The 21,579-nt window shown below is 42.8% G+C and overlaps 1 protein-coding gene across 6 annotated transcripts in view; it reads right to left on the bottom strand.

Moving 5' to 3' along the window:
- LOC133376545 (transcription factor 15-like) overlaps positions 1 to 14,010 on the bottom strand; it is a 72,400-nt gene extending 58,390 nt beyond the window's left edge. For 2 of the 6 annotated variants that reach the window (XR_009760520.1, XR_009760518.1), the window contains exons 1-2: positions 13,427 to 14,010; positions 12,514 to 12,615 (exon numbers count right to left, since the gene is read on the bottom strand). Coding sequence is in view for 1 of the 6 variants with exons in the window: in XM_061608891.1 (XP_061464875.1) it covers positions 12,583 to 12,615; positions 13,427 to 13,891 (498 nt within the window). In the remaining 5 variants the exon portion in view is untranslated. Of the gene's footprint in view, positions 1 to 5,478; positions 12,616 to 13,426 lie in introns of those variants that run through there. The other 4 variants (XR_009760516.1, XR_009760517.1, XR_009760519.1 and 1 more) reach the window with 4 other exon arrangements.
- Positions 14,011 to 21,579: the final 7,569 nt, after the last annotated feature.

The following is a 21,579-nucleotide window of genomic DNA, read 5'->3' as shown; positions in this document are numbered from 1 at the left end:
ACCTATATTTAAACAATGTAATGTGGAAATGCTGGTTACATGTACCTCACTGAGAGGAAAGACTCAAATGCTGCCTGGGCTACCATTAGGGCACCACAGTCTATTGCTTATCTGAAACATCACTCCAGGTAACCAAGAGTACTGCATTACATTTTCAACTACGTTAGTGACGTTAAGGAGTACCCTGTGACAATAAATTACAAAATCAGGCACAAGTACTCTGCAGTAACTGTGGTGGTGTACCTATCTTTTACCCTGTTCCACTGCTCATCTGTAAGCATGCAATAAAAAGATATGGGCTTGGATCATAAGAAGTATTGGTGGAAGGGTGTTAGAGGAGTTCTTCTGCTCCTTATTTCGCCTTACAGTCCCTGAGCCCCACTGAAGCCTCTCCAGAGGATAGGAATGGGGGAGAAATTGGATTCAGTTTGCATTTACAAGTGAACCTACCTAATCAGCGCTTTCCAAAACAATGCATGGACCAAAGCATAGCCATCCTCCAAATTTTGCAGTGCAGTTCTTCAGTTGTGTAATGTGTACAAAAATGCACATCCAAGTGTAAACTGGGTATACAAATCCATAGTGAAAATAATGTGGAAAATGCATTCATATTAGAGAAAGCTGCTTTGCAAAAATGTGTATATTAGGGGAAATTGCATATAAAAACATGTATATGAGAAATTTACATGAAAATGTTGATGAATTTTCATGACTTTTTAAAATAATTAACAAATTTATGTGGAAATATGGAGAACTGAACTTAAGAGTGGAAAAAATGAGAAACTGAGAGTAACTGAACTTGACAGGCCTACCTGTGGGCCAGGGGACCCTATTGAATGGAGTGGGCTGTGCCTTGGAGTGAGGGGGAAGCGCAAAGCATGGATTCCTCCTCTAAGAAGGAACAAGGCACTTGAAAGTGGCCATGTGACTTGAAGGTGGCCAGATAAATGATATATTAACCAGATAGATGTTTGGCTGTTGTAGACAAGAATCATGTCTGGTAGAATTTACACGTGTCCTGAAATTTCCAAGCCATAATTGGCTAATGCCAAAATGGTAAAGAAATACAGAATGTTGTGATATCGGGACATGAGTTACTTCTGTTAAATGTGGAAGGAAGCTTAAAACATGGCTACTACTAATTTGGGTGGCAGGTGTGTGTTTACATTTGCCTTGCATTATGTGTAGGCATTTTATCAGCATTTTGTTGCCACTGATACACTCATTCAGTTGGAGCATATTTCATAATGCACAGCTTATCCAAATCCTTTGTGTTACTGTATTGGCTAAACGCCCATCTGTGTTTGCTGTTTTTCATTCTGGACATTCTTTACTAGGAAGGCTCAGCTTCAAAGTTCAAAGCCCTCTTTCAGGTGGAGTCCCAGCTGCCTGATCCCATCTAAACCTGACAGCTGCCTGGCCTTTCCCTCAGGCAAAGTTCTTCTTTTGGCATCATTGCTCTTTGGTCGACCAGTTCAATAACTACTGCATATTTTTGGATAAAAAAAGATGGTGCTGGACAGCTTGAAGGATATGTTGCAAAGTTTGTAAACAGAGAATATTTGTACTGATATGTAACAATGGCTTGGATCCCACTATGAGAGCAGAGATACAGGAGAGGTAACCAATCCCATTTCCCATCTGCAGCCACCATGACTTAGCAAAACTAGTCCTAGTACAGGAGTGCAGAACCTGTGGCCATCCAGATGTTGCTGGACTATAACTCCCATCCAGAGCTTGGAAAAGTTACTTTTTTGAACTACAACTCCCATCAGCCCCAGCCAGCATGGCCACTGGATTGGGCTGATGGGAGCTGTAGTTCAAAAAAGTAACTTTTCCAAGCTCTGCTCCCATCACCCTGACCATTGGTCATGCTGGTTGGGTTAATGGGAGTTGGAGTCAAAGGATCACAGGTTCTCCACACCTTCTCTACTGGCTAAGGGGACTTTCTAAATAAGCTTTTCAGGGGCTGCAGGGAGCTGCAGTATGTTTGTGTGAAAGGACACGATACATCCATGAGGTGAGTGTGTTCTACTTACGCTGTAGAATCTTTGGATACAAGCTATCATCTTTTTCAAAGATCTCTTTTACTGAGAATGCAAAGAACTTTGGAAACACTGATTTTGCATCACATAATTTTTTCGTAAAGGAAATGGATGTCTCTCCACCTGTGAAGAAATGTTCTGAATTGTTGTGCTTGCCCAGGACATTGGAACTTTTTCTGAAATAATTAGGAAAAATTTACATGGAATGAGCGAGCTGTATAACAGTTTTTTGTCCAGTGAAATAATTTACCAATGCCTTGCTCATTTCTGTGAGGCTTGCAGGGAACATGTGTTTGATGAGTTACATTGTTGGCCCTGATCCAGCTCTAATTATGCTTTTTTCCTTTGTGACCAGTATATCCTTATTCACATCAGATGACTCCATCAAGTTCAATAGGTATGAATGAGCATAGCGATTTGCATTTGTATCAGCTCTATACAGTACAAACATCATTTTTTGCTCCTTTGGGACACATCTCTTTAATACCAGTCTCAGTATATTGTTTTTTAAATGTTTCTTTTGTGAACAGGGCGGGGGGAAGAATGATAAACTTAAACAATATGTGTAGTTATCTTTCTATGTTTTGTTATTGAGGCTTGGGTCATACTTCTGTTGGTTCCATTTATAAATGCAGTTTCTTCCTTTATGGGAATCGTGTGGGTGTCCCTCTATTTCTGTTTCCATAATACTTCTTATTATGCAAGTATAAGAATACATACAATTGTGACCCTTTGTAGTGTTTGTGTTGTTCATAAGCACTGCTGCAATTTTCGTCCCTCTCTTCTTAGCATAGTAGAATCATAGAATAGTAGAATTTGAAGGGGCGTATAAGGCCATTGAGTCGAACCCCCTGCTCAGTGCAGGAATCCACGTTAAAGCATGTCCGACAGATGGCTGTCCAGCTGCCTCTTGAATGCCTCCAGTGTTGGAGAGCCCACCACCTCCCTAGGTAATTGGTCCCATTGGTGACTCACTCTTAACAGTTAGGAAGTTTTTCCTGATGTTCAGTTGAAATCTGGCTCCTTCTTCATTCTCCATCTCTTTCTGCTTCTGTCAAAATGCGAAAACGCTATGCCCCAACAATCTTAAGATCTCTAATAAGGCATGCAACTTATTTATGAGTCAGGCCCTCAGATGACCAGAGAAGCCAGAACCATACCCAACTTTTGAAGTCTCTAATAAAAATTAAAAAGTCAAATGAAAACAAAATAAGGCCCCAAAAGTGGCATTACATTTCTTATTTGCTCAGATTTGCTCTAAGAGTGTGTCACATTATGGTCTGATGCTCATAAACCTATCAAATGCAAAAAAAAAAAAAATCAAATGTGTACACTGGGGCCCTGGTATGAGTATATGGTTTTGCTACTGTGTTGTCAAAGGAACTTTATTGATCCTTGGCTATTCTGGCCCAGGGCCTACTTGACTATTTAGTAACCATTAGTAACAATTAATCTATGGTATTCTGTCCAGTCTGTATTTATGCATAAGGTACTAGCATGGCATTTATTTATTTGAACATTTCTGCCCCAGTGTTTATAAACAAGGCTTTTATTGGTATTATGTGTGTGGGGGTAAAACTTTGCAGCTTTTAAGATCCCTTGGTGCTTGAGAATCTTGCTATGGGTTGATTTTTAATGTTTTGTTCTCTGTCATCTAAGCAGTTTTATGCTGTATCTGCATTTTTAATTGTTTGCATTTTATTGTCAGTTGTACTGAGAACACAGGTTAGGGGCTGGAATATAAATGTTAGTAAGTACATTTATATATATTCAAAGTGGTTTACCAGATTATTAAAACACATCAAAACAAAAGACAATAAAATGAACCATCCATAATTACTAAAAACAGTTAGATATAATAAGACTATGATCCAGTTGAAACAATTCAATTAAAAAAAGGAGGGGATACCATCTTGAATGGCTAGATACAGGATGTGGAACTGAGGAAGCTGTGAAGAAAGTCGCCACAATCCAGCAAGCACAATTTGAGTGTGGAAAGAGGCTGTTCCAGTGAAACTCAGTGTCATTACATAGTTTAGCCTCTAGCTGGTGGACTTGTTTCCTGTTGCTATTCTGTTCTTGTTTGGGGAGAAACAATGACGTTTTTCTCTGGCCTCCTGACTGATGTGGCCTTTACGTTTTCCATGACAAGTGCTACCCTTATATTCTGGATGGCTGGATTCTGCACATCCAGCTCTATGAGTCAAGAACTTCGAAAACACAGGAATATCATTATCTGAGGCTGGGCTATTATCCTAGTAAGCTGCTATGAACTGTGCATACTCAGGTTTCAGAGCCCGTTTCTGGGACAGAAGTAACGTTGGATTCAGTTTGGGCCTAATCCAGCAGGGCTGTTATATTATATAATAAGAATGTGAGTACAGTATGAAATCAGTGATTTGGTCTGGAAGAATCCACAGTGCAGGAGGCAGACAGCACTGCTTGCTTGATGAGTTCAGACACACGTTTTAATAGAGTCTGGCCTTGTGTCCTTGCCTGTCAAAAGGGCAGTGCAGACTGCCTGTTCACACACCTGATCTCAGCTCCTAGCTCAGGAACTGGAAAACACACTCTCCAGACCTAGCGTCAGGTATGGCTGTCCAGAGCCTTGATAGTCCACATGGTACTGGTTCAAATAAGTGAGTGGAGGCTAGCTCTCAGTTTTGCTTGTTGGCTGTGCTTGTAGTCCTATTTTGTCACCTTCAGCTCCATGTGTTGGGGGCACGTGGAGGGGGAACAGGATTGCATCTGCTCCTCCTGCCCATTCAGCTGAGGGCAAGGACAAGTTCAGTGTGTGCACAATCATTCTCAGTCAGAAGGGCAGACCCTGCATGAGGGTGGGGAACCTCTGGACCATGGGTCTAATTTGGCCCACAACTTTCCACAGCTTTCCTAAAGGTTATATTTAAAATTATATCTATTTTACATATATTTTATCTAAATGTGTAAAATTTCCCTTAAGGCCAAGGAGGAATTGAACATAAAACATATGCTTTTTTTAAAAAAAGAGGTAATTTTGTCCTGTCTCTTTTCTTCTGGGCCCACCCACCATCAGAATGCAGCCCCTTGAAGGCTGGCTAGCTTTGAATCTGGTCCTCGGGCTGAAAGTGGCTCCCTGTCCCTTGCAAGAACATATCAAACCTATTGGACCCTTTGGGTGCATGCATGGAAGTCAGTGGCCAAGCTCGCAGGTCTGCTCCTCTTTCCCTCCATGGTTTTACTGAATGTCTGGAGCTGAAGGTGCAAAAAGGGTTTGTTGTGTGTATCATAGTTCCACCCTTCTCCCAACAGATGACGACAATGCCAAACGTAACATCAAATGTTGCATCACATCACCACTTGATGTTTAGCATAAGCACGCACAGCCCATTGCTTGGATGTCTGTCTAACTGACATTTTTAACAACAAAATGAAAATGCAGAGAAAACATATCTTTAGGATTATTTTAATTTTAATCTGTGTTACAAAAATACATTTTATTTCAGAAGAAATTTGCAGAGGTTTATAAACAAACTTGCCTCTTTTAATGCTGTTCAGCCTAGGGGGCAGAAATCAAACTTATATTAAAAACCAACTGTTTTTATTAGAGTGCTCATGGGGTTTCTGAACCACTAGGAGCATTCAGGTTGTATGTTTAAAATCTTTTGTTAAAAATTCCACATTGATTATTTTCTTCTTATCGGTAGTGCTAGCCTTGCAAATAAGCTTTCAAAAGTTACTTGCTTGCCATTTTTTACTATCCTACCAAGGGGCTAGTAGCCCTATGTTTCCATGCTGGCCACAGAGAAGCAGTAACTACTCTCTCACACACACATACTTCATAGCCAGCATGGAAATGCAGGGTACTAGACTGTCAGCAGGCTAGTGGAGAATGGACAAAGATGATGGATGGGGCTTCCTTTCCTCCATAACCAACACAGAAACGATGCAGATTGCAGGGAAGAAATGGGTGAGATCTACTTATCACTTGCATGAAATGCTGTGCACCTACTTACATGACATTCCTTGTCACCTATGGTTATCAGGCAAGTTGTTAAATGCAAGGATGAATAATGCCCAGGATACCACAGGAAGATTTTATTCCTGAGCATTTTGGTTTAACTGGCCCTAGCATGCTTTAGAATGACATTGACTGTATACATAGGTAACATACACTGAAGCAACAAAAATGATTACAATGTTTGGATTTGAAAATTAGCACATTAAGCACCATCAGTACAGTAGGGCCCTGCTTCCCGGCGCTTCGCTTCCTGGTGTTCCGTTAATGCGGCGGCTATAATTCCCCTTTTTAAAGCCGATTTTTGCGATTTTGTGTCATTTTTGCGTGACGCGCCCCATTATAGTTAATGGTGTTCCGCTTTACGGCGATTTCCGCTTTACGGCGGGGGTCCAGAACGGAACCTGCCATATAGGCGGGGCCCACCTGTATACAATATACTTTGTTATGTACATTTACAAGAGAACCAGGCTCTTCACTTCTATTTCCAAATAGTATATTTATACAAGATGACTTACAAGTGTAAATTCAAGTGGTAGCATCCAAGTGAACTCAAACATTTTATGGCATAGTGTCCATCTGGATATTTTGCTCCAAAGAATACCCTTTTGCACAATTCCAATTCATTACAGTAGGGTTTATGCAGGAGACATTCCTGAAAGATTATGCTCTTAGATGAGGGAACTCCATCTGTGTGTTGAGCCTGCATGCCCAAGACAAACAGCTGGCTTGCAGCACATAACTGATTTCTTTTTACCCTCAATATATAAAATATGACAACATTGAGTGCTCACGCTTATACAGGCATACCCCGCTTAAAGTTGCTTCACTTAAAGTTGCCTCGCTATAACGTACATGCTCCATACTCCCCCATACCCCACTTTAACATACGCGCTTTGCAATAATGGACACTTAATGGCATGACGCCACTGCCATCTAGTGGCTATTGCGGTAAAATACATGCATAAATAATTGCTTCACTTTAAGTACATTTTCACTTTACATACACACTCCAGTCCCATTGCGTATGTTAAAGTGGGCTATGCCTGTATAGGGTTACCAACCATACTCTTTTAAGAGTACATGTACTCTTTTTTGAGATGGTGCAACAGCATACTCTTACTTTTCACTGATCGAAGCCAAATGTACTCTTTTTGAAATGACAAAATGATGGTTAATGTGTGGAGTAGTGAACTGCAAATCCAAGGATACTAGGGTGGACACAGAATCCCCAGGTTAGCACTTGGAAACCCTAGTCTTAAATTTGCAGTAACCAACTGTACTTGGCCAGTTATTACCAACATAATATTGGAAGAACTTCATCAATACCAAAAAGGCAAGAGGTACTGGAGTTGGGGATGTGAGCCTGAAGCAGATGTGCTGATATTTCTTATTTTCACCAATGCAAAGTTGGTCTTGGCAGAAGGTGAACTGCTGCTTCCTGTGGACTCTAGGGTTTGTTACATCTCAGCCTCATAGAGTGACAATGGTGTGGGGAGGCATTAGCAGCATAGCTGTTTTTGGATTGGGAAACCTCAGCTAAAACTAGAGAAGTGAAGGCGCGGAAAAAAAACTGGAAAATTATGGGGGGAAATGGTTTTCTGTTCCCCCCACCTTTTTTTGAGAAAAAAAGACGGAAAAATTCAGGGGAGGGAACAGAAAAAAACCCTTTTTCCTTGAATTTTTCCATTTTTTTCCTTGGGCCTTCGCATCTCTAGCTAGCTTGAAAATTATAGTCTTGCCTCACTATACACTGTAAGATAAAGGAATCCCTTGAGTCATATTCATTTTGTTGCCAGCTTTCATGGATATTAGAAATCAAACATTTAACTTTTGTTAGCAGTTTTCAGCATAAATATGCATGACAGGCCCAGTAGAGAGAACTGTAAAGTGATCAAATGTTCAGAAGGAGTTTTTTTAAAAAAATACTAGGATTATGGATGAAGGAGGACTTTGTTTTAAATGGCTTTATACACAGAACTGGGTGGTTTTGTTCTGATCAAGCTTTGCCCGCATAGGACCGCCTCTTGCATCAAGTGCCTGGTTATTTCCGAGACACTTGTGCATTTTTAAAAAAAAAAAGTCTGACTAATTCTATGCAAAATTACATTCAAAATATATGTATATGATGCATATAATGTGTATCAATGAATCAAGCCCCATGTGGTGCTGTATTTCTGCAGCATAATTTTGTAGTATTAACATCAAAGTATGCTTATACAGTTATGTGAATTGTTTTATGTGCCTGTTCATGTGCTGGTTGCTTTAGGAAAGCTGGACTGTATAAGCATATAACATTATGCATATAATGTGTACAATAAGAATAAAACAGGAACAAATCCATCTGGATAAGTTTGATCTTGAAATGTTTGGAAAACTTCATCCCTAATTATGATGCGTTTTACCTGTTTATGAAGGGGTAGTACATATAAAGTAAGCACTTAAGTATATCACAATGGAATTTTCTACTTTTTCTGGTAAAAAAAAATGGAGCAAACCACATTTGTTCCAACTATAGAAAACTTAACTTGAGTAGCATGGCATCATCTTCTAAAAGAGACAAGGCCTTCTATTCCTTTAAGAGCTCTAAAGTAGAAAATATTTAGCAAGGGCAGTTTTTCCTCATCACTGCAACAGAATGATGGGAAAGTGGCATCTTTGGAATATCTGTTGTCCTTTGAATGGATAAAGGATCAGAATCCCTATATTATTTAGAATACGGTTGTCTTTTTCAAAGCAAATGTAGGATCGTTATTAAAAGTGTATGTGATCTTTTTAAAAATACAGGAGCATAACAGAAAATAAAAGAGAGGTGTGAAAGCCTGGAAGAAAACTAGAAAAATTCTGAAAAGGGAGGGACAGAAAAAATGGGGGAAATGGGGAAAATTGTTTTTTTCCTTGAATTTTGCCAGGTTTTTTTTCCAGGCCTTCACATCTCTATTTATGTCCAAAACGTGAATAAAATTTGTATGAACCAGTCACTACATAGGACCTGATGGTTGTGATAGCCATGCTAATTGTTATAAATGGGTCATCATGAGACTTGTTCAACATCTGCTCAATCTGCATTGTATAGCTTTGTAGGAGGTGTGCAAAATTGCAGAGTCTGCTTGGAGTGGTGAATAAACTTGTTTGTTATAAGCAGGGACTGTCATGGGAACGAGGGAAAAAAGGCCACCCAAACTGGGCACCAGTAGTGTAGTGGCAAATTTAGAAGTGCAGGGTCTTTTCATGTTAGTTGCAGCCATTTTGCTGCTGAGTTGAGAATGAGATCCTTGATAATGCCTTCTCCTACAACAACAGATATCCTTAGGAGTCAGAAAGCATGAAAGGGGAAAGTGTTAGCTGCTGAGAAAGTCTTCTCAGTGGTTGACTCACCTCCTTTCACTCTGATCAACTCCAATCAGCAGGACCGGACAAGGAAGCATGTTAGAAGACTTCTCAGTAGCTAATAGACTCCCCTTTCATGCTGTTTGTCTCATAGGATGCTGGAGACACAGGGACTCTGTTCGGACTCTGCTCCCAAAAATGTAAGGGGTCTAAGACCCCCAAAGACTGTGGATGACAACACCCCTGGTGGTAATTGAACCTGAGACTATGAGCTCAATTCAAAGTGCTGGTTTTAACCTATAAAGTCTTACATGACTTGGGACCACAATACCTGATGGAAAACCTCTCCCGACACGAACCCACCTGTACACTACACTCAACATCAAAGGCCCTCCTCCAGGTGCCTACTCTGAGGGAAGCTCGGAGGATGGCAACAAGGGAGAGGGCTTTCTCAGTGGTGGCCCCCAAATTATGGAATGATCTTTGTGATGAGGTGCGCCTGGCACCAACACTGTGAGCCTTTTGGCACCAGGTCAAGACTTTCCTCTTCTCCCAGGCATTTTAGCATATGTTTTTAAATTGTTTTTTTTTAAGTGTTTTTAAATTTGTATATTTGTATATTTGTTTTTAATGTTTTTAATTGTTGTAAACTGCCCAGAGAGCTTCGGCTATGGGGCGATATACAAATGTAATAAATAATAATAATAATAATAATAATAATAATAATAATAATAATATGAGGAAGAAGTAGAATGTGCTTCATATTTGTTCAAATTGTATTATCAACACACACATCCTACCTGAGTTGTTTGTTTCTAATATGCTCTGGCATGCTGGCTCATTTTATCTCCACAATGGAGAGCTGTGCATTTCAGCTTTGTGTCAGCAATAGCCACAGAAACCTGGATGCTTATGTGAGTAGGACCAGAAGTTGCTTTAGTGAGGGGAAGAGGTTTACTTAGGGCCACACCTACCTGCTCTGTATTATTCTTTGACTACAAGCAAAATTAAGATCCTCCGTGGCGCAGAGTGGTAAGTGGCGGTAACGCAGCCGAAAGCTCTGCTCATGGCTGGAGTTCGATTCCAACAGGAGGAGGAAGTCGAATCTCCGGTAAAAGGGATCGAGGTCCACTCAGCCTTCCATCCATCCGTGGTCGGTAAAATGAGTACCGGGAGTAAAGAAAGGCCGGGGAAGGAACTGGCAATCCCACCCCATATATATGGTCTGCCTAGTAAAATGTTGCAAGACGTCACCCTAAGAGTCGGAAACGACTCACACTACAAGTGCGGTGACACCTTTACCTTTTACAAGCAAAATTATGACAAAGGATTTCAGACAGCTAGGAGAGTTAAAGATTCCATTACATTGAATGCATGCCACAGACTATTACTATTATGTGTCATAACCCAGGAATATTTTTTTTAGTTAGGAATGCTGAGAAACCATTATTGGGGCATTATTAATCTTGATTGATTTTTTTTCAATTTGTTTTTATCTATTTTATTTAATTATTACATTTATATTACACATTTCCTCCAAGAAGCTCAAGGTGGCATACAGGGTTCTCCTCCTCCCCAGTCTATCCTCACCACAACCCTGTGAAGTAGGTTAGGTGCTCAGAGATAGTAACAGGCCCAAGGCCACCCAATGAGTTTCATGGCTGAGTGGGATAAATTGCTTTTAGATATGAAACATGAGGCCATGTGTTTCAATTATATATATCAATACGAAAGTGTTTTCATACACATATAAGCATACACACCCTATCTCTGATATATACATATACACTCTCTAAAGGAAAACTCCAGCTGACCATTTTACAAACTTTTCTATAGTAAACTAATTTCTCTTTTCTTGTTGTTATTCTGTTGTGACACATTTTTTACATGCTCAGTTTAATTCAAAATCAAGATTGTATGCCTCCAAGGCAAGCTGTAATCAGCTGTCCCGTGGTAACATACAGGAACAACTTGGGAGTAACCTAGGAGGGCAGATAAATTTAGAGGGCCCTTGGGATCTTTCCCTGCTCCACACTTCAATGATGAACACATTTAGAAAGATCCCACACAGTTTCAAGCATTGGCCTGAGTCACTATATGGCCCTTCTCTAGTTTCAAGCCTGTCAGTTTTGCTGCATCTCCCTCAAGAGCCGTTTGGCTAAGCTGATTTGACAGGAGGAGAGCCGTGGCACAAGCCTGTGGGTACTTTCATATGGCCAAAGATGGGTTTGTTCTGAAGTTGACATCAGGCTGCTTTACTCATTTCAATATTATGGGTACAAGTTACATGATGGCTAACTGGGGTGGGGGTTGGGACCCATCACGATTCATTTTGAGCATTCTGCAGATCTTGATTGGACAGTGGAAATCCCCCACTGTGACTGTCTAGGGGCCAAACTAAATAGTACATTAAAGCCTTTAATGGGTCTTGTTTTACTTTAAAAAGAACAGCAGGGGGCCATCAGGATCAGGACTGTGGTGCTGTGCCAGGAGAAAGTATTTATACCAGGATTGTGGAGCAGGGGGAAAGGATTAACCCACTGGCCAGAAACAAGATGTACACATTCAATTCATATATTGTCTTCTTTGGCCCTTGGACCGATAAAAGCAGTCACACTGTGTTTATCAAGAAACAAGAAATGGGGGTAACTAAACTGGTACATTAGTGGGACATTTGAATGTGTACTGTTCCTATAATTTTGCACATTTGCCATTCAATTTCAGTGGAAATCCTTGAATTTGCTAGCAGAGGCAAATGAGTGTTTGAAGAGGCATAACTTTGCTCAGTTGTCCAGTAGTGGATAGAGGCTGTGGATCTGGTACATTATGAGAGTCTCTCATGAAGAGGAAGCACGGGTGTTTGAAAGCTCAAGTTCTATCATGTGACATAGGTTTAGGAGGCATCAGTATCAGGGCTTGGCTGCTTAGGTTTAACATATCTCGCACGAAAATAGCTGCCATGCCAGGTGCAACTTTCCCCACCGTGTTCAATTTCATCTGCAAAAAGCCCCTTGAACAAGCCTGTTGCAATGGAAAACAAAGTGCAAATCAGGGTTACTTTCCTTACTTCCTTTTCCTTTTTCATATATATAATTGCACAGTTTCAATGTAAACATTATTGCACGCATGCGGTGACGTTACCTACAACTGTTCTATAATCAGTCCAGCATTTGTACAAGCTTCTCATCTGAATCAACATCCGTAAAGCTTTCAAAGAGACAAGAGTTTCTCTCTTTCTCTGTGCTGCAAAAAGGATAAAGGCATCCATTATAAAAAAGCAGGGCACATAAAACAGACATTCATGTTTTATTTCTGTTCAATTGTCAATGGCAATCTAGCCCAAATTTCACCTGTGATATAAAAGATCGAGCCACCAAACCAGACCTATAGACATCAGGGTTGGTTGGGGTTTAAAAGCCTGAACATTTCAAACACAATGAAGTTTTTTAAAAAAAATAATGATTTTTTAAAAAATCTCTTGAAGGGGAGGAAAAAAAATCTTCGTATGGAACAAAATAAAGGGAAGGAACACAAAGCCCCAGAAAATCTAAACAGGATGTTACATTTGGCAGGTGATAATGATGCAAATCCAAAAAATAAAGAGGGAAATGCAAATTATTTTTTTCAACTACAACACAAAGCAAACGGCAGTTTTGCACATTTATTTGTATAAGCAATGCTCACACGAGGAGAGTGGGTTTTTATGAGAAATATGTTTTTAAAAGAAGGAGCTTTAAAACACAAAACAGGATGCTCTAACAGTTTCATACAAATGACTGACTGTGCTGTGCATATTTTGGCTCACATTAGACATGCTGCTAAAATGAAAGCTAAATCCCACCTCTCCGATATGTGCCCAATCTGACACCAGTTCAGGTGCATTTGCCAAACAGCAGGGTCTGGGTCTGCAATCCACTGGATCACTTTAAAATGTAGGCCGGAGCGTGGGATTACCTTGCTGGAAAGGTCCCCTTTTCTAGAGTCATGCTGAAACCAACCCCACTTCATATGGGCCGCAGCTTGTGGGTCAATGAGTGCTAGATGCCAGCCTTACCAGTTTCCTCTGGTTGCTCAGGCAGAAGGTACAGATTGGTCTTGGTGTTGTTGCGGTAGTGCCGCCCTGCAGGGGAGGCTGGTATTGCAAGCAGGGCTGCCTCAATGGCACAGGCTCATCTCCCAAGCTCTCACTCTGCTGCTGCTGTAAGAGCAGCATGTTAGCCAGGTGCGAGATATAGCTTGAGGCCAGGCGCAAGGTCTCTATCTTGGACAGCTTGCGATCTGCAGGCTCGGTTGGGATGAGCGTGCGGAGGGCACTGAAAGCTGTATTCACACTGTGGGTTCGGTCCCTCTCCCGGGCATTGGCAGCTTGCCTCTGCTTGCTCAGCCCGCTCAGCCGAGGGCTCTTTCGCTTGCGCTTCCCTGGGGCTCTGGCGGAAGGCAGAGATTTCCCCGAGCTGCTCTCGCTGCTGCCACTCTCCAGCTCCTCCAGGTTGGATGCAGCAGCCCCACTTGACTTCATGGTGAGCCCTGCAGCCCCTCGGCCCCATCACTTTTATGCACAGCAGCTGCCACATTGCTCCGGTTAGTATCAGCCGCTGCTCTCCCAACTCCCCTCCAGCAGCAGGATCATTTTTTGAATGGTTGCTCCTTTTAGATCTAGCATATGGTTGCTCTGTAAATAAGGCGAAGGAGGTGGAGCTGCCACCTCAAAGTAGCTGCACAGCTACTGCAGAGCTGTGCACCTGTTTCCCCCTTGTCATGTCAAAATGTGCAAGCTCCCAGGGCAGCTGCAGTGAGCATGTGCAGTGGGGACATGGAAGTCCTTTCCCTACCCTTTGCCCTCAGTTTTCAGTAAGCCCCGTATCCTCTCTTCAAGCGCTTGAGCAGGACAGAAATACTTCCCTTGCCTCTCCGCATTCCCATGTATCAGAAGCTGCTCCAATATCATGCTTTCCGGAACGAAAACAACAACCATGACTTGTTAGATGCCAAAAAATGAGGGTGTGTCTTTAGCACAGAGTTTTCATAATTTAATCAGTCATTACACATTTTTGATCGAATATGTTTATTGATCCAGGGACCAGTACAAAAAATTGAACAACCATTAAAACCAGTTGCTTGATAAAACAAATTGTAAGCATGAAAAATATGGTACATAGGAAGCTGTCTTATACTGAGTCAGGTCATTGGTCCCTGTAGCTTAGTACTGTCTACCCTGACTGGCAGTGGCTCTCCAGGATTTTAGGCAGAAGTCATTTCCAACCCTGCCTGGGGATGCCAGGGATTGAACATGGGATGTTGTGTATGCAAAGCAGATACTCTGCCATCGAATTATGGTTCTTCCCCAGTTTCCATTGTTTACAAGGGTATGTGTCGCTCTCACATTCTGTTGGTGTACCACCCACCCAGCTGCTCAACAGTCTCCTTTCCTGAGCTAGCTGGGGTGGTCTCGAGGGTGGTGTTGGAGTCCGGTTGGCTGGTTGTGCTGGGGGACTTCAACATCCATGATGAGGCTGCCTTGTCTGGAATGGCTCAGGACTTCATGTCTACCATGACAACCATGGATCTGTCCCAAGTGGTATTTGGCTACTGAACAACCTCTTGATGTCATTTTCTATGCTGGATGGGATGATGGTGACCTTGGAGCGCAACTCTCACCATCGTGTTCCATTTCATCTTCAAAAAGGCCCTTGAATAAGACTGTTGTGATGGAAAACAAAGTGCAAATCAGGGTTACTCTTATTTCTTTCTTTTCCCTTTTCAGCTGGTCCAAAGAGCTGCAGCCTGATTGTTAACTGGGGCTGATTACAGGGAGCATACAACTTCCTTATTACAACAGTTCCACTGGCTACCAGTTTTCCCCCAACCACAATTCAAAGTGCTGGTTATGACTTATAAAGCCCAATACTGCTTGGGTACAGGCTGTTTGAAGGACTACATCTTTCCACATGAGCCTGTTCAAAGCCTAAGATCTTCAGGGGAGACCCTTCTCTCTGTTCCACCCCCTTCACAGGTACATCTGGTGGGAACATAGGAGAGGGCCTTCTCAGTGGCTGCCCCAAGGCTCTGGAACTCCTTTCTTAGGGAGGTTAGAGTGGCTCACTCCATGCTGTGCTTCTGCTGGCACTTTTCTATTCTGACAGCCTTTTAGGAACTACTACAAGTGCTTTTAATAGTGTGCTGTTATCTTTATCTTTGGGGTTTATTTAACGGATTTATTTTAAATAGTTTTAATTCTATAGATAGTTTAATTACATTTTAACAATCACTTTTGTATGTTTTTATCTATCTTTTTAGCGCTTGTTTTAATTTTTGTAAGACACGTCAGGCCTTAGTTTTGGAAAAAAGTGGGATATAAATGAATAAATAATAATAAATAATAATACATGCCTCCCTTGAGGAAGATCACTGAAAAGATAACAGAGATGACGTCTGTCTATTATTTAAGGGTAGGGAATTCTAAAGGGTAGGTGCCACTATACTAAAGGTCTGTTTCCTATGTTGTGCAGAATGAGCCTCCTGATAAGATGGTATCTGCAAGAGGCCCTCACCTGCAGAGTGCAGTGATCGACTGGGAGTAAGACGGTCTTTCAGGTATTGTGGTCCTGAGCTGTATAGGGCTTTGTACACCAAAACTAGAACCTTGAACTTAGGCTGGTAGCTAATGGGCAGCCAGTGCAATTCTTTAAGCAGGGGGGTGACATGCTGGCAATACCCTGCCCCAGTGAGCAGTCTCGCCCCTGCATTTTGTACCAGCTGCAGCTTCCAGATTAACATCAAGGGCAGCCCCACATGTAACACATTACAGTAATATACCTGGAGATTACCAGTGCATGGACAACAATGGTTAGGTTATCCCAGTCCAGCAATAGCTGCAGCTGTATTACCAGCCACATTTGGTAAAAGGCACTCCTAGCCACTCAGGTCACCTGGGCCTCTAGCGACAAAGATGGATCCAGGAGCACCCCCAGACTACGGATCTGCTCTTTCATAGGGAGTACAACCCCATCCAAAGCAGGCAACTGACCAATTATCCGAACTCGGGAACCACCAACCCACAGCTCCTCCATCTTGCTAGGATTCAGACTCAGTTTATAGGCCCTCATCCAGCCCACCACCGAGTCCAGGCAGCAGTCTAAGGCTTGCACGGCCTCTCTCAATTCAGATGTTACAGAGAAATAGAGCTGGGTATCATCAGCGTATTGCTGACACCTCACCCCAAATTTCCTGGTGACCACTCCCAAGGGCTTCATATACAATTTAAACAGCATGGGGAACAAGATGGTACCCTGCAGCATTCCACAGCACAACTGTGAGGGGGCCGAAAGACAATGCTATTCTCTCAAAATGACCCTGGAGATAGGATTGGAACCAGCATAAAACAGTGTCCCCAATACCCATATCACCAAGTTGGCCCAGAAGGATACCATGGTCAATGGTATCAAAAGCCATCAAGAGATCAAGCAAGAATAACAGGGTCACACTGCCCCTGTCCCTCTCTTGATAAAGGTCATCCATCAGGGCGACCAAGGCCGATTCAGTCCCATAACCAGGCCTGAACCCAGACTGGAATGGGTCAAGATAATCTTTTTCATCCAAGACTTCTTGCAGTTGTTGCCACAACCCTCTCAGTCACCTTCCCTAAGAAGGGGGTATTTGTGACCGGGCAGTAGTTGTCACAAACCAATGGGTCCAGGGTGGACATTTTCAGGAGTGGTCAGATCACTGCCTCTTTCATGACAGCTGGAACCACTCACTCCCACAATGAAGTGTTGACCACACCCTGGATCCACTCGGTCAAACTCCCTTGACAAGCTTTAATAAGCCAAGAAGGGCAAGGGTCAAGAGGACACGTTGCTGGCTGCATCATCGCAAGCACCTTGTCCATGTCATCAGGCCTCATCATCTGAAACCGATCCCAAGAAGTTGAAGAAGACGTTGCACTGGACACCTCACTGGGACTACAGTAGATGTGGGTGGGGCATCAAGACTGCTACGGAGGCAAAGTGCCTTGCAAACAATTCACAGTGGGCTTCCAAAGGGTCTAAAACTTCATTTCCTGGAGTTGATTTCAGCGGACCCCTGACAATACATAAAAGCTGCAACAGGGTCACCTGCTCTATCTACTGGGAACGTCCCAAGGGTATTCAGGAATCTAGTGGATTCCATTAGTTTCCGGGGATGGACCATCTTAAACTGACCACCACCCCTGCACGGGAGGATTGGGACCATAAGTCTAAACTTCACCAGGAAGTGGCCTGACCATGACAATGGGGTGACATCTCCCCTATCTCCAGATCACCCCTTCCTCCATCTGGAGCAAAATCCTAGTTGAGGGTGTGCTGGTGACAACTTGAGACGGCTTCATGGTCATCATGGAGGCCATGAAGTCCCGAGCCAGAACACTAGAGGCAGCCTCAGCATGGACATTGAAATCACCCAGGCCTATCATTCTGGGCTCCTCCAACACCGCAGCCGAGACGGCCTCCACCACCTCCATCAGAGAAGCTGCTGGGCAGCAGGGTGGATGGTACACCAGCAGCAACCCTAATTTTCTTTCTCCTTGGCCCGACACTAGGTGGAGGCCCTCACAGCCAGCTCCAAGACAAAGTGGTTTCCTGGTGACAGAGATGGAAGTTCTGAAGACCACAGCAACTCCCCCCCCATCCCTGCATCCTGTGCTGGTGCTGCACCGAGTATGCAGGTGGGCAAATCTGGGTCAGATCAATTCCTCCCAGCTCACCCACCCAGGTCTCAGTAATGCACACCAAATAGGCACTTTTATCCATGATCAAATCATGGATGAGTGTGGTCTTATTGTGCACCAATCTTGTGTTAAACAACAGCACACACAGGCCAGTGGGTGCAGCAGATGAGCAACGAGGAACCTGTCCATGAGAGGAGTGGGAGCGAGGAACAAGGCGTAGATTTACAACACATATATACTGCTTTATTGTAACAAATCTCAAAGCAGTTTACAGAAAGAATTAAACAATAAAATTATTGGCAAAAACAGTTAAAGACAGGTATTTAAAAACATTCAAAATAATAAAACTAACAAGTTAAAAACAGTTTAAAAACAGAATAGCTTGTACATGCCTGGGTAGGCTTGCCTTAAACCTAAATGTTTTTAGCAGATGCTGAAAAGGGTACAATGAAGGCGTCTGCCTAATGTTAATAGACAGAGAGTTCCAAAGCGTATGTGCAGCCACACTAAAGGACTGATTTCTTACAAGAGTAGTAGAACAAGTACTATGTGTCACCTGTAGCATGGAAAGCACACCTTGAACTTGGCCTGGTAGTAAATTGACAACCAGTGCAGATTTCAGAGCAGAGGTATTATGTGCTGACAGGGTCCCACTCAGTCAGCAATCATGCCACAACATTCTGCACTAACTGCAGCCCCCAAGCATGGGGATTTCTGTGACCTTGGCTGACTGGCTATCAGGATTTTTTTAGTTTTGGTTTTTGGTTAGCAATACTGACTGGTTGTAGGATGCTGAGTGTTCTGCCTTACTAATAGGAATCTTGTGGTTGGTATGGTATTGCATTTAGGAAATCATCATTGCCTTTTCTTTTTCTATTTGCATTTCATTTACCTTTAACTTCACTCCCTTACATCTATAGAAGCAACCACAGTGGTTGCAAGCACTCAGCTCAACCCCCTTAAACCCACTGATGCACCTTGTTGGTTGCATGACGGTTTGTTTGTTGTGCAATAGTGGCAAAAGACAATTCACATACTGGAAGTGTGGCTGCAGTTGTTGTTTCCAAGCTACTGCCTGTGAAGGTAGACCAAACCATGTGTGTTTTCTCTCTATCCATTATTACTCACTGGAATTGGGTTGGCTGTCAAAGTGAGTTTATAGCAGCCCACAGGGTAGACATAGAAAGAGAATCTTCTTACTCTTACTCATTTCTCAGACCTCTTTCTGGAGTGAAGGGTCAAATCTGAAAAGACATTTGGAGCAGCCATGTTGAAAAGTAGGGACAGGGCATTAAGGCAGGGGGTTGCCAACCCTGCTTGGATATGGGTATCTTTGCAAAGGATCCCTAGTTAAGCTTTACCAACAGCATAATCCAAACCATATCTACTCAGAAGTTAGTCCTATTGAGTTCTATGGGGATAAGTCCCGAAAGTGTGTTTAGAATTGCAGCCTTCCTGGGGCATCCACCTTTACTTCTGAGTGCTCCAATCTAACATCTCTACAACACTAGACTCCTTTCTTCCTACAGTGGCCTTCTGGTGACTGGCCTGGCCTGAGGGCACTTAAACTCTTCTTGCCAGAAGCGAATTGGCTAGATTAAATGTTCCCTACCCAGGCTCTATCTTTTAGCTAAGATTTCTATCTCAATTTTCAATCAGAGAAATGTTTTTCTTTGAATTGTATGCTCCAAGCAACTGTGGTTGATGCTTAATGTATCATGCTTAATGGCATCACTTGGGCCCACCCCTGGGACATCATTAGGGCCCGCCCTTGATATTTTAGGGTTTGGGATGCTTCTGACCTGGCAGTCCTAGGCCTAACAGGTTAACGTGTGAAGTTGCTGAGTTCCAGAATTAGGGTGATTCAGAAATGACCCTCCCTCCCCAGTACATACATTAAGAGAATGAGACCAAATCACTCTTTTTAGTTCATAAATAAATTTGGCTTGGTCTGACCTGTCTTCCCGATCACCCTTCCTCCTTCTTCTGAGACTGATCTTTATGCAGCAGCAGCAGCAGCAAAAGGAGAAAGCTGCTTCTCAGACCTTCCTTATGCCCAAATGCCTTACAGCGGACAGTTCCCAGCTCAAACATCCCTGGGAACTGTATTTTGCCAGGACCTCTGGGACCTTCAACCTGGAGACCTTGATAAACTACAATTCACAGGGGTCTTCAAGCAGAGCATTTCCTGTTTGAGGCCCAAGGAGTAGTTCCCCCTTTTACACCCTTGACACTGCTGCTGAAAAGTAACTTTGGAGGAAAGGAAGATGGCAAAATGCCCATGGGAGTGAGGATAAGAGGGAAGGTTGGAGACAGTAGAGGGCTGGCAGGGCCTGAAGAAGCCTGGAAAGAATGGAACCTCAGTCCAAAGCAAGAAGGAATGGGGGGGTCTGATTCAAGGACACCAGTAGTAAGCTTATTACCCAAAGTAGTTATGGCATGTGCTTGATATTTACTGTGCCTCTGTTGAACCAGTTCCATTAATCAGTATTCCATTATTGGAGATATGGAAAAATCAATGGATGGCTCAAAGTTGATTCCAAAGGCACCAGTACATTAAAGCTATTCATCCAAATTTCCCTTAAGAACATAAGAAGAGCCTGCTGGATCAGGCCAGTGGCCCATCTAGTCCAGCATCCTGTTCTCACAGTGGCCAACCAGGTGCCTGGGGGAAGCCCGCAAGCAGGACCTGAGTGCAAGAACACTCTCCCCTCCTGAGGCTTCCGGCAACTGGTTTTCAGAAGCATGCTGCCTGTGACTAGGGTGGCAGAGCACAGCCATCACGGCTAGTAGCCATTGATAGCCCTGTCCTCCATGAACTTGTCTAATCTTCTTTTAAAGCCATCCAAGCTGGTGGCCATTACCACATCTTGTGGGAGCAAATTCCATAGTTTAACTATGCGCTGAGTAAAGAAGTACTTCCTTTTGTCTGTCCTGAATCTTCCAACATTCAGCTTCTTTGAATGTCCACGAGTTCTAGTATTATGAGAGGGAGAAGAACTTTTCTCTATCCACTTTCTCAATGCCATGCATAATTTTATACACTTCTATCATGTCTCCTCTGACTCGCCTTTTCTCTAAACTAAAAAGCCCCAAATGCTGCAACCTTTCCTCGTAAGGGAGTCGCTCCATCCCCTTGATCATTCTGGTTGCCCTCTTCTGAACCTTTTCCAACTCTATAATATCCTTTTTGAGATGAGGCAACCAGAACTGTACACAGTATTCCAAATGCGGCCGCACCATAGATTTATACAACGGCATTATGATATCGGCTGTTTTATTTTCAATACCTTTCCTAATTATCGCTAGCATGGAATTTGCCTTTTTCACAGCTGCCGCACACTGGGTCGACATTTTCATCGTGCTGTCCACTACAACCCTGAGGTCTCTCTCCTGGTCGGTCACCGCCAGTTCAGACCCCATGAGCGTATATGTGAAATTTAGATTTTTTGCTCCAATATGCATAACTTTACACTTGTTTATATTGAATTGCATTTGCC

This window comes from Rhineura floridana, chromosome 2 (assembly GCF_030035675.1).
Source record: "Rhineura floridana isolate rRhiFlo1 chromosome 2, rRhiFlo1.hap2, whole genome shotgun sequence".
Lineage (NCBI taxonomy): Eukaryota > Metazoa > Chordata > Lepidosauria > Squamata > Rhineuridae > Rhineura > Rhineura floridana.
Note: the sequence above shows the minus strand (reverse complement) of the source record. Positions and strands in the feature narration are given on the sequence as shown.